This window comes from Dromiciops gliroides, chromosome 6 (assembly GCF_019393635.1).
Source record: "Dromiciops gliroides isolate mDroGli1 chromosome 6, mDroGli1.pri, whole genome shotgun sequence".
Lineage (NCBI taxonomy): Eukaryota > Metazoa > Chordata > Mammalia > Microbiotheria > Microbiotheriidae > Dromiciops > Dromiciops gliroides.
In genome coordinates, this window is record NC_057866.1 from 262,635,579 (window position 1) to 262,652,276 (window position 16,698).

The following is a 16,698-nucleotide window of genomic DNA, read 5'->3' on the forward strand; positions in this document are numbered from 1 at the left end:
CAGATCTGAATTTAGGTCTGACTCTAGACCCAATACTCTTTCCACTGTACCACCTAGCTGTCTCTTCAAAGGGGCTATGTAAGAGCTAACATTAAAAGATTGACCCATCACCTTAGTGCCTTTGATATCAATTTCATATCTTTTCTGTATATAACAGTGAAGTAATCTATGACAACACTCCCGTCGGCTGTGGCTGGATCCGAGGCACTTAGCACAGTGTCTGGGACACTGATACTTCTAGACTGACTGATAAAAGTGAGCATTGACTCTATACCTAAAAACTCACTAAGAGACTAAGGTAATGGGGTCGTGCTAATGCAAACTTCAGGACCACGGCTCACTTTGTGCCTTCTCTTCCCGCCAGCCATTGGGTGAGCTTCATGAGAGCCAGTTCTCTTTACAGAGAGTCAGGAGACCCAATTTCTCAGAAATGCAATGAATGGTTGGATGTCAGGATTTGGTTTTTTATTATGATTTGTTAATCCGCCCTTTTCACAGCTTCATTTTTTAATGTTATTTTATCAATGTACCTGAGCACAAGAGCAATGACATTGGTTTCTCATTCACCTGCCCATTTCTCTTAATACTTAAGATAAATCTCCTCTACCTTATCTCCTGCCCTGTCCAAGTTGCACTAGCCCAGGACAAATCCACCATAACGTTAATTTTCAACAACTAATGGAATAGCATTTCTTTTCTTTCTCAGCTCTTATGTGTTATGTGGTACGTTTGAACAAAAATGTACATATGGTAAAAACAGGGCAAAGTCCTTGTTTTGGTTCAGTTTTTCACCTGTGGTGGGGGCATAAACAGGCTCTAATTCCTTCCTTATCTCTTTTCCAAATCTGAGCTAAACAAAATTCTACCCTGATACCACCCACACTTGACTATATTTATAGCACTCTATAAAAGCAGAATCATTTTTAAAAGGAACTTAGAGTAATATTAGGTAATTTTTTTGGAGGGGGGAAAGATCAATTGAAGACCTACTAACAAAAGTCATTTGAACGGTAATGGCGAAGGTATGGTTAGTGACAGTATGGCCAGCTAGGTGGCACAGTGGATAGCGTGCCAGGCCTGGGGTCAGGAAGACTCATTTTTGTGAGTTCAAATCCAGCCTCAGACACTAATTAGCTTTGTGACCCTGGGCAAGTCACTTATCCCTGTTTGCCCAGTTGCCCCATCTATAAAATGAGTTGGAGAAGGAAATGGCAAAGCACTTCAGTCTCTCTGCCAAGAAAACCCCAAATGGGGTCACGAAGAGGCAGACACAATTAAACGACAACAACATGGTTAGGGAAGGGAAGTGGTGATCACAAATAATTATGTTTTATGACTGGTTGGTTGGAGGGAGGATCAAGTTAAGGAGTTTACTTAAATTTGAGTAAGATATTTGACAAAGTCTTCTGTACTCTTTTTGGATAGGTCAAGGGTTGGAATGGGGCAATATGGATTCATTGACAATAGAATTAAGTAGATTAGGAAGTTGTTGGATCACTGAACCTAAGGAGTGGTAATTCCTAGTCTAATGTCAAATTGTAACTAGGTCTATAGGTGAGTGCCCCGGGGAAGTGTTTTAGCCCTGTGCTAGTATACACTTGTACCAATAATTTGGATAAAGGCATAGGTGACTTGCTTACAAATCAGTGATTGAGCACTACTTGCTAATATGATAAAATGTAACAGGGAAAAGGTAAATTTTCATAATCACATCCAAAAATATCAGTTTTGCAAGTTCTCTGGGCTACATAGTAGGTCTAAGAAGAGATCTACAGGTTTTAAATTGACTTTGAGATCAAGATGAATCAACAAGGTAACAAAGCAATGGGGGGGGGGGAGTGATAAGATCACTGTCCGAATTAAGAAAGGCGTGGTACAGGTGTCTCCAAAGCCTTGGTGCAGATGGCTTTAAACTGCATTTATGCCCCTAGGAAACAAGAGTACCACTTACTCTGCTCTGACCAGAGTACCACATTCAGTTTGGCGCACAGAGCTTTAAGGAGACTACTGACAAGCCAGAGAATCGCCAGAGGACAATCAGGAGTGGAGAGGTCTTGACGTCACTCCCCAAAAGGACTGGGATTACAGGAAGTGGGGACCTTTAATCTGGAGGAAAGCAGAGGCCGGGGCAGTGTGACAGAGGCTTTCAAGCACGTGGAATCTCACTCTAGTTGGCCCCAGGAAAGGTAAGTTTAGGTCTGATACAAGGGGAAGAGTACATGGATGTGACGTGGGCTCAGTTGGGAGGTGGCTGCCTGGATCTCTTCAGGGAAAGGGTTACAATGGACAGTGATGCCTGTTGTTCACTTATGGGCCAGAGTGGATGGCTTCCTAAGTCCCTTCCAATCCGGTCATTCTATCCTGTCTATCCTGTCACCTTCTTTGTTTCCTAAGAATTTCCTAAGAATCAGCGATCCAATTTTTCACACAAAGACATTCAAGAACTTACAATTCTACCAAATCACCGTAATAATAGCTGGCATTTTCGTAGCTAATATTGTAAGGTTCACAATGCTCTTTATTTTTTGTTTGTTTGTTTTGTGGGTTTTTTGTTTTGTTGTTGTTTTTTAACAATGCTCTTTAGGAATATTCTCTCCTTTGATCCTCCCAACAACCCTGAGAGGTAGGTGCTATTATTATCCCCATTTTACAGATGAGAAAATGGAAGTAGACAAAGGCTAAATGACTTGCCCAGGGTCACACAGCTAATACTTTTCTAAGGCTGGATTTGAACTCAGGTCTTCCTGACTTCAGGTCCAGCATTCTATCAAGTATATTTTAAACACACTTCTGTTCATACTCCATACCCTCCAGATTGGTCCTCTCTTCTGAATTATTTACATGTTCTACCAGTCAGATATTACCACAGATCCTCCCCTTCCAAACAAGAGAAACATAAGGCTGCAGCAAGCAATTATTGTGATGCATATACTTTGCAGTAACACAGCTGAAATATTTTCAGGGTGATTGCAACATTTGCCTGATGGAGAAGTCAAGAAGGAAAGGAAACTTCCTTATAAGATGTCAATGAAAGAGAGAGAAAGGTAAAGAGTAAAATGAAGAGGAAGAACGAGATGGAGCAGAAATGAATGAAAAAAGTAATAGAAGAAACAGCAAGTGGTCCCTGCATTACCATTATCAGGGTTGGAAAACATCCTACTTGCACTGGAGACGGTCTTCCCAATGTCAGCCAGAGAACGGAGGTTAGACTTCTTAGTCTGATGCCGGTGCTTCCGGAGCAAAGTGTAGGTCACCTTATCCTTTAGGTCAGCTTTCAACAGGCCTGTCTCGATCTGATTATCAACAATCATCTCTGTTACAAGAACAAAAAATAAAACTTGTCATAAAAATAACTTACATTTATGCTACTGAATCTCAATCAGATCCCCCTTTCCATTAAAGCAGTGTTTTTCCTCCTTCCTAATTGGCTATCCATACCAACCCCACAGTGTCTATTCCAAAATCTTCTTGTCTCTCTTCAAACCTAGTATTCACCCTTTCTCTCCCCTATATCTCAGCTAAGGAGCCTGCCTCACACTTTACTGAAAAAAATGGAGTCTCTTCAATATAAGCTCCCTCTTTTTGCTTTCTTAATATATCATGATCCCTTGACATCATCCCCCCTCTCTCTCCTCCTTTACTCTAGCCTCTGATAATGAAGTGGCCCTCCTTGCTCAGACCAACCAAGGACATATGTCCTTGAACTTGTCCCCTTTCTTCTGCTACTGTGATTGTCCCCATATTCATCCCCTTTCTCTCATCTTCAGTTATCTCCCTTTCTACTGATTCCATTCTTCCCTCACTATACTTCACCATTCTCACTAGCTACCATCCTATATCTCTCTTCTCTTTCTCGGCCAGACTTGTAGAAAAAGATTTCTATAATCATTGCCTCTAATTATCTTTTTTTTCCTTGTCTTCTAAACCCTCTGCAATCTGGCCTCTGGCCTATTCATTCAACTGAAACTGCTCTCTCCAAAGTTACCAGTGATCTTGATCTTGATCTTGATCTCTCTCTCCTTCTCCCTCTCCCTCTCCCTCTCCCTCTTCCTCTTCTTCTCCCTCTCCCTCTCTTTCTCTCTGTCTCTCTGTCTCTCTGTCTCTCTGTCTCTCTGTCTCTCTCTCTCTGTCTCTCTCTCTCTCTCTCTCTTCCCCTCTCTCTCTCTTTTTTGGTGGGGCAATGGGGGTTAAGTGACTTGCCCAGGGTCACACAGCTAGTAAGTGTGAAGTGTCTGAGGCCATATTTGAACTCAGGTCCTCCTGAATCCAGAGCCAGTGCTTCATCCACTGTGCCACCTAACTGCCCCTCCCAGTGATCTCTTGATTGTCAGATCTAATGATCTTTTCTCACTCTTCATCCTTTTTACTTCTCTGCAGTATTTGTTTCTATTAATCACCTTCCCCTCCTGGATAATTTCCCTATCTCATTTGTGAAACTGTTCTCTCTTGGTTCTATTACTATCTATCTGACCACTCCTCAGTCCCCTTTGCTGGAATAATTAGTCAATTGGTCAAGGAGCATTTATTAATCACCATCTATGTGCCATGTGCTATGCTAAGCATGGAAATACAAAGGGAAAATGAAAAAGCCTTTGATTCAAGGAGCATATATCCTCTTAGAGTAGACAAGTCACACATCTATGAAGTATATACAAAATACAATAAAACAGACACAAAGTAACCTTAGATAGGAAGGCACTGAAAAAAATGTATGTCATTCCTTATAACTTCAAAGTTTAATTCAAGGATTTGTCCTGGGTCCCCTCTCACTTGGTGATCTCATCAGCTCTCATGAGCTGAATTAACTTTTCTAGGCAGATGGTTTCCATATCTATATCCAGCCCTAGTCCCTCTCCTGAGCTCCAATCTTGAATCATTAACTGCCTATTAGATATTTCAAAATGGATGTCACAAAGACATCTCAACTTCACTATGTCCCAAACCACTAGTAATTCTTTTACTCATCCTTAGTTGATTTTCTTCTCCATCCCCTATAGCAGTCATTCCAAACCTTCTTTTGTCTCTGAAGCCTCCCATACTACCCTACCCCCTAACTTCTCAGCTAGACCTAACCATCTTTTACTGGGAAAAATACAATCTATTTATCATAAACTTTCCCATTTCCCTTATCTTTCTCTCAAAATCCTTTAAAATAATTTCCCAATCCCGCCTTTATCCTAGGATTTGATGAATTTTCTCTTTGCCACGTCCAACCCCTTGAATCTACCTTTCTTCCCTCTTCTCCAGCAAATTACACTACCATCCCCATTCTTTCTCTAAACTTCAATCTCTCCCTATCTACTCAATCCTTCTCTGCTGCCAACAAACATTCCTTCATCTTTAAAAATCCCTGTAAGCTATTGTCTTATATTTCTCATTCCTTCCTCCTCCAAACTCCGTGAAGAAGCTGTCTAAACACATTTCATTCATTTCCTCTCCTCTCATTCTTTTCTAAACCCTCTTCAGTCTGCCTTCCAACCTCATCACTCAGTGAAAACCATTCTCTCCAAGGTTTCCAATGATCTCTTAATCACTATGTCCAGAGGACTTTTCTCAATCCTCATTGTTCTTGACCTGTTTTTTAGCATTTGACAGTCAATAGCCCTCTCCTCCTGAATAATCCCCTTCTCTCTGGGTTTTCATTACACTGTCCCCCACCCTTCAAATCAACTTGTATCTATTGACACATTTTTCCTATCTATTGGTATTTGTCCAAGTTGGTCCTTAACAGAATCTAGCTTCCTTGAAGGTTAATGCTGTTTCGTTTCTCTTTTGTTATCCCCAGTGCCTAGCATAGTGCTTGGCACACAGAGGAGACTCGAGAATTATTTGCTAATTCATTGATCAATTGACTTCCAAAGGTAACACACCACTGTGTAGCAGCTGGGAACCCAAAGACCTGTAAGTGATAGAGCTGGGATTCAAATCCAAGTACTTGTCATGGTGCTATAAAGCAGACACCAGTTCAAGTTTATATTGAACTGGATGACTCTGGGCTCACTTGTAACTCACATTCTTGGGAGTCTACAGACACCTTGATTTCTAAACAGCAGAATTGGGCCATAGGGTCATCGACTTAGAGCTGCAAGGGCCTTAGAGGTTATCTTGTCCAATCCCTTCTCAATTTTACACATGAAGAAGATGAAGTTAAATAACTTACCAAACAGCAAACAGGTAGAAATGGGCAGAACTGCGATTTGAAACCAGCTCCTCTGACTAGAAATTTAACGTCTTTTCCACCATATTGGGTTCTCTATCTCTCTCTTCCTATGTCTTTTCTCTTCCCTTCCTATGCTTTTCCCCTTCCCTTTCCTCTTTTGTTTCTTTCCCTTCCCTTTTCTCCTTTCCCTCTTCCCTTCTCTTCCTTCTCTTTCCCTCTGCTCTCCTCTCCTTCCCCTTCTCCCTCCCTCTCCTTCTCCTTCCCTCTTCTTCCCCTTCCTCTTCCCCTTCCCTTTCCCTTCTCTTCCTTTCCTTTCCTTTTCTTTCCAAAACTGGATGTCTATCACCTCTAGGCTAGAAGGGCAGTGGATACCCATATGCCCAAGCCCACTGCTAACTGTTTTGATTCCAAAGTATGTCAATTCACCCCTATTAGACAACCTGATGTCCCCTCCCCACTCTCTCTCTCTCTCTCTCTCTCTCTCTCTCTCTCTCTCTCTCTCTCTCTCTCACACACACACACACACACTCTCACACTTTCTTTCTTTCTTTCTCTCTCTCTCTCTCTCTCTCTCTCTCTCTCTCTCTCTCTCTCTCTCTCTCTCTCTCTCTCTCTCTCTCTCTCTCTCTCTCTCAGACGCTCACCTTAATTGTGTCAGGTAGCCAATCAGTATGGAAACCCAATCAGCTTTATCCCTGCTGCAATTCAGGACTTCCCAATTTCAAGTGATCTACCAGCCTCAGCCCCTCCCACTAGCAGGAATTAAAGGCATGGCATTACATCAGGCCTTTACTTCCCATTTTCTTCAGACTCATGTATTTGGGAAAACTTCATATGGTCCATACGACCTTTATCTGGAAGTAAGTGGCACTAAAAGAGCTACACTCCCCCCAACTCATGTATATGGTTAATATAAAACCTAATGACAGTTGGGAATCCACTATTAGTTTCCTTTCTTTCTTTCTTTCTTTCTTTCTTTCTTTCTTTCTTTCTTTCTTTTTTTTTTTTTAGTGAGGCAATTGGCGTTAAGTGACTTGCCCAGGGTCACACAGCTAGTAAGTGTTAAGTGTCTGGGGTCGGATTTGAACTCAGGTACTCCTGACTCCAGGGCCGGTGCTCTATCCACTGCGACACCTAGCTGCCCCTATTAGTTTCCTTTCAATCAGATATTACCTATGAATGGTGAGGGGGAGACTAAATTCAGGTCAATGTGGTATTTCTCATCACCCGCATATTTAGCCACCTCCCAAAAAGCTAGTATAATTAGGGTGTTAGCTAAAAATCTATGCCTTTATATCTTTGGGAAAGAGTAGCTATCTCTTCAAATAGACCTCAAACTAAAGGTTATCAACACATTGGCTTATCAAAAGCAAAGCAAGGGGGCAGCTAGGTGGCACTATAGTGGATAGAGCCCTGGCCCCGGATTCAGGAGGACCTAAATTCAAATCCGGCCTCAGAAATTTGGTGCTTACTAACTGTGTGACCCTGGGTAAGTCACTTAACCCACATTGACCCACCAAAAAAAAAAGGCAAAACAATGACCACCGTGTTAATTTCTATCACTTATTCTCAGGATGGCTAACCCTAATAATAGATGATATGTACTCAGGTTGTATAGTTTATAGAATATCTTCCTCACAGCAACCCAGACCAGTAGGGAGGACAGGGTAGTGCATACTGAGGGAATACTGACCTCAGGGAGGGGAAGCTACTTGTCCATTGTCACATGTTAGCTGTTTTGGGATTCAAAAGGAGTTCTGCATACAGAACATGAAAAAGTAGAACTCTGGGGAATGATAATTAGGCATTTTTTTAAACAATCTGTGAGAAGTAACACCAGCTGGCAAATATGTTGTACATTTTGCTTGCCATGTCCCGCAACTCCCCCTTTTGTTTTTCTTTAAAACACCGAGAGCTAGAGCATTTTATACTACTTTTAAAGCAAATATACAACCCACTCTCCATTCTTCTCTCCATCCCTGTCTTTTCTGCCTGCTGGGATGTCAGCGATTATCAAAGGCAATTCCAAGCAAAGAAGTGGTGGGTGGAATATGGAGGAGGGGGGGAAATCAGCCTATTTGTTTATGCTTGCCATTATTGCTTATTATTTATCTAATCCATTTACATAAAATTTGAGGCACACTGTATTTGAGGTTCAATCGTACAGAAGTCTCCACACCAGCCCTGTGGGGTTGATCAATATTATGATGCCTCCTCTCCAATTACGTGAATAGTTCAGGATAAATTCTCTCCCAACAGATGAATTGCCTCCTACTTGACTGAGAAGATTATGACTATTGGTGAGTTCCCTCATCCACCCTCCCCTACCACTATACTCATCCTGAGCTCCTGCAGAGCCAGGACACCAAGCAACGTCTCTTGACTGACTCAGTGTTCCTTCCATTATACTCTAGCTAACTTTTGTCCTGGCTAAAGGAAAGCCAGTATCATGATAACCAATACAAAAAGATGGTTTCAGTGAATCTGTTTCTGGTACAGGTCACCCCCTCACTAGATCCTACCATCCCTAATAACTATCCTCATATATCAATGATCTCCTCTCCTTAGTTAAACTTGTCGAAAAAGGAATCAGTGCCTCCATGTCCCATCTTCTCACTCTCTTCAAAACTCTTATCTCCAGCATACTCAACATTGCTTCCTACCTCAACATCCAGCTGAAATGGCTCTCTCCCAAGTTACCTCAACTGCCAAATTTCATGGTCTTTTCTCAGTCTTCATCCATCTTGAACTCTCTGCAGCTTTTGAAACTGTGGACCACCTTCTTATCCTAGATACTCTGTCCTCTCTGGGTCTCGTGACACTGCTCTCTCTCTCTCTCTTTCTCTCTCTCTCTCTCTCTCTCTTCTAAATGACCACTCCTTCTCAGTCTCCTTTACTGATCTTCATCCAAGGCCCATCTTCTAGGCCATCCTGTCTTTTCTCCCCCATGTTCTTTCATTCAGTGATTTCATCAACTCCAGTAGGTTTATCATCTCTGTACAAGTGATTCCCACATCTATCTATTTGGTCCCAGTATCTCCTGGACTCCAGCTTGCATCAAGAATCTCCTATTGCACATTTCTAACTGTATGTCTCATCATCTCAAGCTTAACACCAAAAGAAAACTTGATGTCTTTTCCAAAAAAAAAAAAATCACCTCTCTTCTGAACTTCCTTATGACTGCTGAGGGCTCCATCATCCTTCTAGTCATTCATGTTAGCAAACTCCATGTCATCCTAGATTGTTCAATCTCACTCACCCTACCTATCCAATCAACTGTCAAATCTTATAATTTTATATCAACATTTCCTATTGACATTCCCTTTTCTCCACTAACATGACTATTGTGTTAGTTTTGGCTGTCTTCTCCTCTTGCTTGAATGATTGCAAAACACTCCTGATTAGTCTCCCTACCTCAAACCTTTGCCTTCTTCAGTCCATCTCAGTTGCCAAAGTGATTTCCCTAAAACAGAAGTCTGATCATGTCTCTCTTCCTCCTCCTCCCTCTACTCTCTCTCTCTCTCTCTCTCTCTCTCTCTCTCTCTCTCTCTCTCTCACACACACACACACACACACACACACACACACACACACACACACACACACACATACACACACACAGGAACAAACTATGGATCAATTTGTCAACTTAATTAATAGTGCTCCCTCCTACCCTTAACCTCTGGGCTTGTCATAGAAGCTAGTAGGTAGCTGTCCTTGCTAAAGCTAATCCCTAAACTTGTGCCCTCAATGATATCCCCTTCTGTCTCCTCTAAGAAGACCTTACTCAATCAATGATTTATTCTTTCTTTCATCTTCATCTCCTTTACCCCTACTGACAAATATATTCAGCTTTGCCCTATTCTTTTTTCTCTCTTTCTTTCTTTCTTTTTTTTGGTGAGGCAATTGTGTTGGGGTTAAGTGACTTGCCTAGGGTCACACAGCTAGTAAGTGTTAAATGTCTGAGGCCGGATTTGAACTCAGGTACTCCTGATTCCAGGGCCGGTGCTCTATCCACTGCACCACCTAGCTGCCCCTCTCTTCATTTTTGTTTTTGTTTTTGTTTTTTTGGTTGGGGCAATGAGGGTTAAGTGACTTGCCCAGGGTCACACAGCTAGTAAGTGTCAAGTGTCTGAAGCTGGATTTGAACTCAAGTCCTCTTGAATCCAGGGCCATTGCTCTATCTACTGCACCACCTAGCTGCCCCACCCTATTCTTAAAATAAAACAAAAAACCCTTTCTTTGACTCAAGCTTTCCTCTCTCTCTCTCTCTCTCTCTCTCTCTCTCTCTCTCTCTCTCTCTCTCTCTTCTCATTCACAAGCAGACATATAATTAGAACTCCCCCTTCCCTCTCTGTGTTGATTAGTGGTTGCCTCAGTTGCCCACCCCATCTAGGACTGACTCCAGTCATGCTTTACTCTACTCCTACACCATATCAACACACACAAAGATGCACTTTGGCCACCTTCCCCTCCACTGATAACTTCCCAGTTCTAGAACCATAATCAAACTGACTCTATCATTGCTCCCAGAAACGGAGCATCAGTCTACTTCCCTATGACTTCACTCATCATCTCTTGTAGCTTTCCTTCTACGTGTGCTGGTTTCCTCTTTGAGAACAAGGGCTATCTTCACATTTGTATTTGTGGTCTTGGGGCAGGGGAGGGGGGCGGGGCTTACCAGAGTATAAGCATAACATAAGTGCTTCATCAATGCTTTTTTAGTCATTCATAAATGTAATAATAGTCAACATTTATGTAGTACTTTGTGCTATGTATGTATAATATATATAAAACATTATATATTATGTTATTTATATATACACATACATATATGTGTAAATACATGTATATAAACCATCTTGCTTGATCTTTTTTTTTTTTTTTGGCAGGGCAATGAGGGTTAAGTGACTTGCCCAGAGTCACACAGCTAGTAAGTGTCTGAGGCCAGATTTGAACTCAGGTACTCCTGAATCCAGGGCCGGTGCTTTATCCACTGCGCCATCTAGCTGCCCCCTTGATCTTAAGAAGGTGCTATTATTGTCCCCATTTTACAGATAAGGAAACTGAGACTGAGTGAGATGAAGTGACTTTGTCATATAAGTGACCGGAGTTACACAGCTAGTAAGCTCTGAGGGAGAACTTGAACTTGGGACTTCATAACTCCAAATCTAAGCCTCTATCCCTCCCACCTATACCCTATATTCACTGCTTCATTACCACTCACACACTTAGGTCCATCCAATCTAATTTCTGGCTCCATTAAAAATTCCTCTTTTAAGAGTCACTAATGGGGACAGCTAGGTGGCGCAGTGGATAGAGCACTGGCCCTGGAGTCAGGAGTACCCGAGTTCAAATCCGGCCTCAGACACTTAACACTTACTAGCTGTGTGACCCTGGGCAAGTCACTTAACCCCAATTGCCTCACTAAAAAAAAAAAAAAAGAGAGTCACTAATGACCTATCAATTTCCAAATCTAATGGACTTTTTCACTGTCCCCATTTTCTTTTTTCTTTTTCTTTTTTCTTTGGGGCAAAGAAGGTTAAGTGACTTGCCCAGGGTCACACAGCTATTAAGTGTCAAGTGTCTGAATTCAGATTTGAACTCAGGTCCTCCTGAATCCAGGCCAGGTGCTCTATTCACTATACCATCTAGCTGCCCCAACCCTCCATCCTCTCTTTACAAAGAAAGAGGTGGAGAAAGAAAAGCAATGAGCTCAGCCCTAGAAATCTCTAATCTAACCTCTCCTCTCTTCATTAAAATCAGGCCCTAATCTCTGGTGTTTACACTTTCTCTCTTTTTTTTAATCCCTACTTTACAACCTCCCCCTCTTTCCCCTCCCCATTAAATTGACATTTGTTTTGCATGTGATTACTCTCTCCCAGATTCTTCCCTGACTTTTAAACTCCCCTCCCTACCTTCAAAGCCCCCACTGTTTCCCAGTTGAGTTTAAAGTATTTCAGCACCAGACGCTGAATGTGTTCAATTTTCCTTTGTCTGGTTCAGATACGAGCAAGGTTCATATGATGCCCATCTCTGCCACCTTTTCCTTCATATTTCTATACTTTTGCATATACCCCAATTATACAAAATAGTGATTTTCTCTATTATATTCATTTTCCCCATCTCTTTTCCCCGCTTAAAATGAACTAAAAAGAATGAAATTGCACCCAAGCCATGTGCTTGTTCTATTTTATCCTTGACATAGATTTCCCTGTTTCCATTCCAAAGTTTCTACTCAGGGGCAGCTAGGTGGCACAATGGATAAAGCACCGGCCCTAGATTCAAGAGGACCTGAGTTCAAATCCAACCCCAGACATTTCATACTTATTGCACTTACTAGCTGTGTGACCTTGGGCAAGTCACTTAATCCCAACTGCCTCATCAAAAAAAAAAAAAAAAAAAAAAGAAATTCCAAAGTTTCTACTCAGCTCTGCCCTTTTCACCAGGAATATGTGGTAGCCTTCTATTGTACCAATGGTCGATTTTCCCTGGTCAATTATATTTAGATTTACAGGGTAAGTTGGCAGCTAGGTGGCACAGTGGATAGAACATTGAGTTTGGAATCAAGACCTAAGTACAATACAGCCTCAGGCACGTATTAGTTGTGTGACCTTGGGCAAGTCACTTAACCTCTGTCTGCCTCAGTTTCCTCATCTGTAAATAGGGGAAATAATAGCACCCACCCCTTAGGGTTGTTGTTAAGATAAAATGAGATAATATTTGTAAAGTGATCCACACAAAATAGGTACTTACTGAATTATTTTTCCCCTTTAAGTTTTATTTTCCTAGATACCTCTGAATAGTCTAGCCTGTTAGGGTCTTCTTAAATTCTGATTATAGGAGCAGCTAGGTGGTACAGTGGATAGAGCACGGGCCCTGGATTCAGGAGTACCTGAGTTCAAATCCGGCCTCAGACACTTAACACTTACTAGCTGTGTGACCCTGGGCAAGTCACTTAACCCCCATTGCCCCGCAAAATAAAATAAAATAAAATAAAATAAATTCTGATTATATATCCCTACACATTAACCATCATTTCCAGCTTTCCTGTGCCATTAGTAGATTTGATACATTTATCACCTATGCCTATATCCAAGTTGTTGACAGAGCTGTTAGCACAGGGACCCTCACAGATCACAGAGGCACTTAACCACTGACATCTTTGCAAGCTGACACCATACCCTTAATGGATATTCTTTCGGTCCACCCATTTTCCAAATCCATCAAAGTGCATTACTGTCTCACCCATTCGTCTGCATCTTCTCCACAAAAAAAGCAACATGAGAGATTTTGTCAGATACTTTGTTGGGCCCTCCTCTCTCTCTCTCTCTCTCTCTCTCTCTCTCTCTCTCTCTCTCTCTCTCTCTCTCTCTCTCTCTCTCTGCCCTTGTATCTTTGTGATAAATGAAGATATTTACAGGAATGTTTCTGTGTTAGCCCAGGGCCAAAGACCATGTTTTTTTGGAGTCCATAACCCAGTAAGCCCCAGGATGAGATCAGGGTACGATGAAGGATCTGGTTTTCACATTCAACCTGGAGTTGCTCATCTGAATGGTACCAGGTGAACTTACTCCTAAGAAAAGGCATGCCCAGTGACAGGTCCTAAAGGTAAAAGCTTACTTCCTTCTTCAGCATTTCATGGTTTCTCAGAGTCGTGGATCCTGACACTGGAATGTAGCTTTCAATTTTCACTCACAAACCAGACTTTTCACTAACTACAGAGCACTCCTGAAATTCACACCCTTCCCGCCATGTTCAATGGATAAAAGTCACTTGGGAAGTTTTTTTCTCTAGTCTTTGTTCTCTCTAACTCTTCCTACCAGTCCTTAAAACAATAACCCACAATGTTCCACATATCAATTTTTAATTTACATCCTCACCAGCTTTGTCAAAAAGGAAAAATTCTCTCGACCAAGTAGCATGTGCAGTATTACCCCCTGGGATAATGGAATTATCATCTTTATAGCAGCAGATCCATCCTTGAGGGTTGGGGATGGGGAGGGATGATGGCTGTGTTCAACCATTAGGATGGCATGTCTTGTGGAAAGAGCAATGGCTGCCATTGTGCTGTCCAGCCTCAAGGGGCAAAATTAATGGCTGAAAGAGCGGAGGGGTGGGGTGAAGGGGTTGGGGGGTTGGAGGCAGATTTAGATTCAATGTAAAGAAACATAGCCCGGCTGCCTTGGGTAGTAGTAAGTTACCCAGAAGTACACATCAGTGAAATTATAGAAGAGAGTTTTGTTCACAGGTTGGCCTAGCCCAGACCCATATCTCTAGGAGATCTGCCCCTGGATGTCTGCCTGTCCCTTCTCCCATCCTTTAAAGCCCACTTCAAATGGTGTCTTCTTCATGAAGTCTTCTCTGATGTCCCCGGTTGTTAAGGACCCTTCTTCATCAGACCTCACCTAATACTATCAAGATGGCTCTGATGGGTCTCAGGGGAGTTGAATGGCCCCCATGTTCCACTACTGGCCAATACAGATCTAGAACTTCAGTCTTCTACCCCACAGTCAGTCCGACCAAGGCAAAAACAGCCCCCTCAAAACAAATGTTTTTGCCGGAAGTCATTGATTCAAAGGGTGGAGGAGACAAAGAGGAGGTCCCCGGAGGATGATACTTACCCACCAACTGAGGGAGAGAAGAAGCTTCCCGATCCAGCATGATTGATCCCTTCTCCATGCATGTCCTCAGTTCAAATAAACTGTGCAAGGACAGTGTGGCCACATGAGGTTTACTCCATCTCTCTCCACCCTGTTCCACTTTCTCCTCAAACTTTATCCACCTAGGAGAAAGCAGATCACGGAAGAAAAATGAAGGCTGTGATTGCACTGGGGGGGGGGGGAGGGGGCCCTTCTGAACCTGATCATGGGCAAAATGTCCATCACCAGAGTCTTGTCAATAATTTATATTATCCAAGGAATTTAACAGGAAAGAAGATGAACAGAGAAATAAACCAATATTCTCTAAACTAACCCTTTTTCTGTTCCCAGTCACAAACTGGGGGGATACAAAGGAAAAAAAAAAACTCTCTTGCTTTCAATGAAATGTTATCCCACTACAAAATTATTTAAGGACTTTATTAAAGAACCTTGATTATTATAACATTTAGGTGTTAAATAGAGGGATTCTTCTTATCTTCTATAACCAGTACCCTACTTTCATACTGGCCTTCTGCAACATCCTTGGGAAACTTTTATTAATATGGGAATTCAACTTTTTGACTTCAGAAAGAAATTTTATGTAGGGTGAAAATGAGGCAACACCACAGAAAAGCACAAAATTTGTTTATCTTCATAAGCAAGTTAATGACCCTTTCAGATGGCTGCTTCATCCTAATGATCTTCTCTGGTACTCCATCATGGACTAGACATTCCCCTAAAAGCTATGTGAAGTGATTGGCTCTACCAACCAAGCCAGAAGCACATCCAAGTCCAGGTGCATCAACAAAATGTTTCTGTGCCCCATGGACCAGACCAGCCAAGCTTAGAGAGGTATATCACTAAACATTAGAGCCCCCAAAACATTTTTCTGCTACAGGAGCTCATTTAGAGGGTCTACTAAGGCACAGAAGCCATGGTGGATGAGAAGATGATGGTATCTGTGGGATATTGACCACCCAACCTTGGATATATATTATAAAGGAACATACCAATGAGTTGGCAAGTATTTCCTGAGTGCCCACCATGTGTCAGACACTATGCTAGGAACTGGGGATACAAATAGAGTGAATGAAATAATCCCTGCCCACAAGCAGCTTATGAACTAATGGGGAAGACAATAAGTGCAGCCAGAAGTATATACAACAGAAATATAAAGAGAATAAATTCAAAGTAGTTACATGTGAGGTTGTTTGAGAGGGAAGGCACTAGCATCTTGGGGGCTTGAGGGAAAAGGTGGCAAACTTAGGGGCAGTTAGGTGGCATAGTGGATAAAACATTGGCCCTGGATTCAGAAGGACCTGAGTTCAAATCTGGCCTTAGACACTTAACACTTACTTACTAGCTGTGTGACCCTGGGCAAGTCACTTAACTCTCATTGCCCCAGAAGAAAGAAAGAGAGAAAGAAAGAAGGAAAGAAAGAAAGAAAGAAAGGAAGGAAGGAAGGAAGGAAGGAAGGAAGGAAGGAAGGAAGGAAGGAAGGAAGGAAGGAAGGAAGGAAGGAAGAAGAAAAGGTGGCAAACTGTATCTTGAAGGGGTAGAGGGATTCTGGGTATCAGAGGTAAGGAGGGAATTCATTGTATAGTGGATAGCTAATGCAAAGGCACAAAGATAGGGGATGTGTGTGAAGAACAGAGAGGAGGCCAGTTTGTCTGGATTGTTGTTTGTGAAGAGTTTTAAAAGCTAAACAAGATAGTTTATATTTGATTCTAGAGGTTAAATGGGGTCACTATGGTTGATGAAGGAGGGAATGACTTGGTCAGATGTAGCCAGTAAGGAAAATTACTTTGGCAGCAGTCCTTGGGATGGACTGAAATGGTTAGAGACTTGAGGCAGGGAGATCAATTAGGAGGCTGTTGCAGTAATCTAGGCAAGAGG

At 42.1% G+C, this 16,698-nt stretch overlaps 1 protein-coding gene across 6 annotated transcripts in view; it reads right to left on the reverse strand.

The window, feature by feature from the left end:
* SLC4A4 (solute carrier family 4 member 4) overlaps positions 1–16,698 on the reverse strand; it is a 432,216-nt gene that overhangs the window by 216,234 nt on the left and 199,284 nt on the right. For 4 of the 6 annotated variants that reach the window (XM_043971103.1, XM_043971104.1, XM_043971099.1 and 1 more), the window contains 2 exons: positions 14,785–14,945; positions 3,134–3,313 (listed from right to left, as the gene is read on the reverse strand). In XM_043971103.1, the coding sequence (XP_043827038.1) occupies positions 3,134–3,313; positions 14,785–14,945 (341 nt within the window). The remainder of the gene's footprint in view (positions 1–3,133; positions 3,314–14,784; positions 14,946–16,698) is intronic. The other 2 variants (XM_043971100.1, XM_043971102.1) reach the window with 1 other exon arrangement.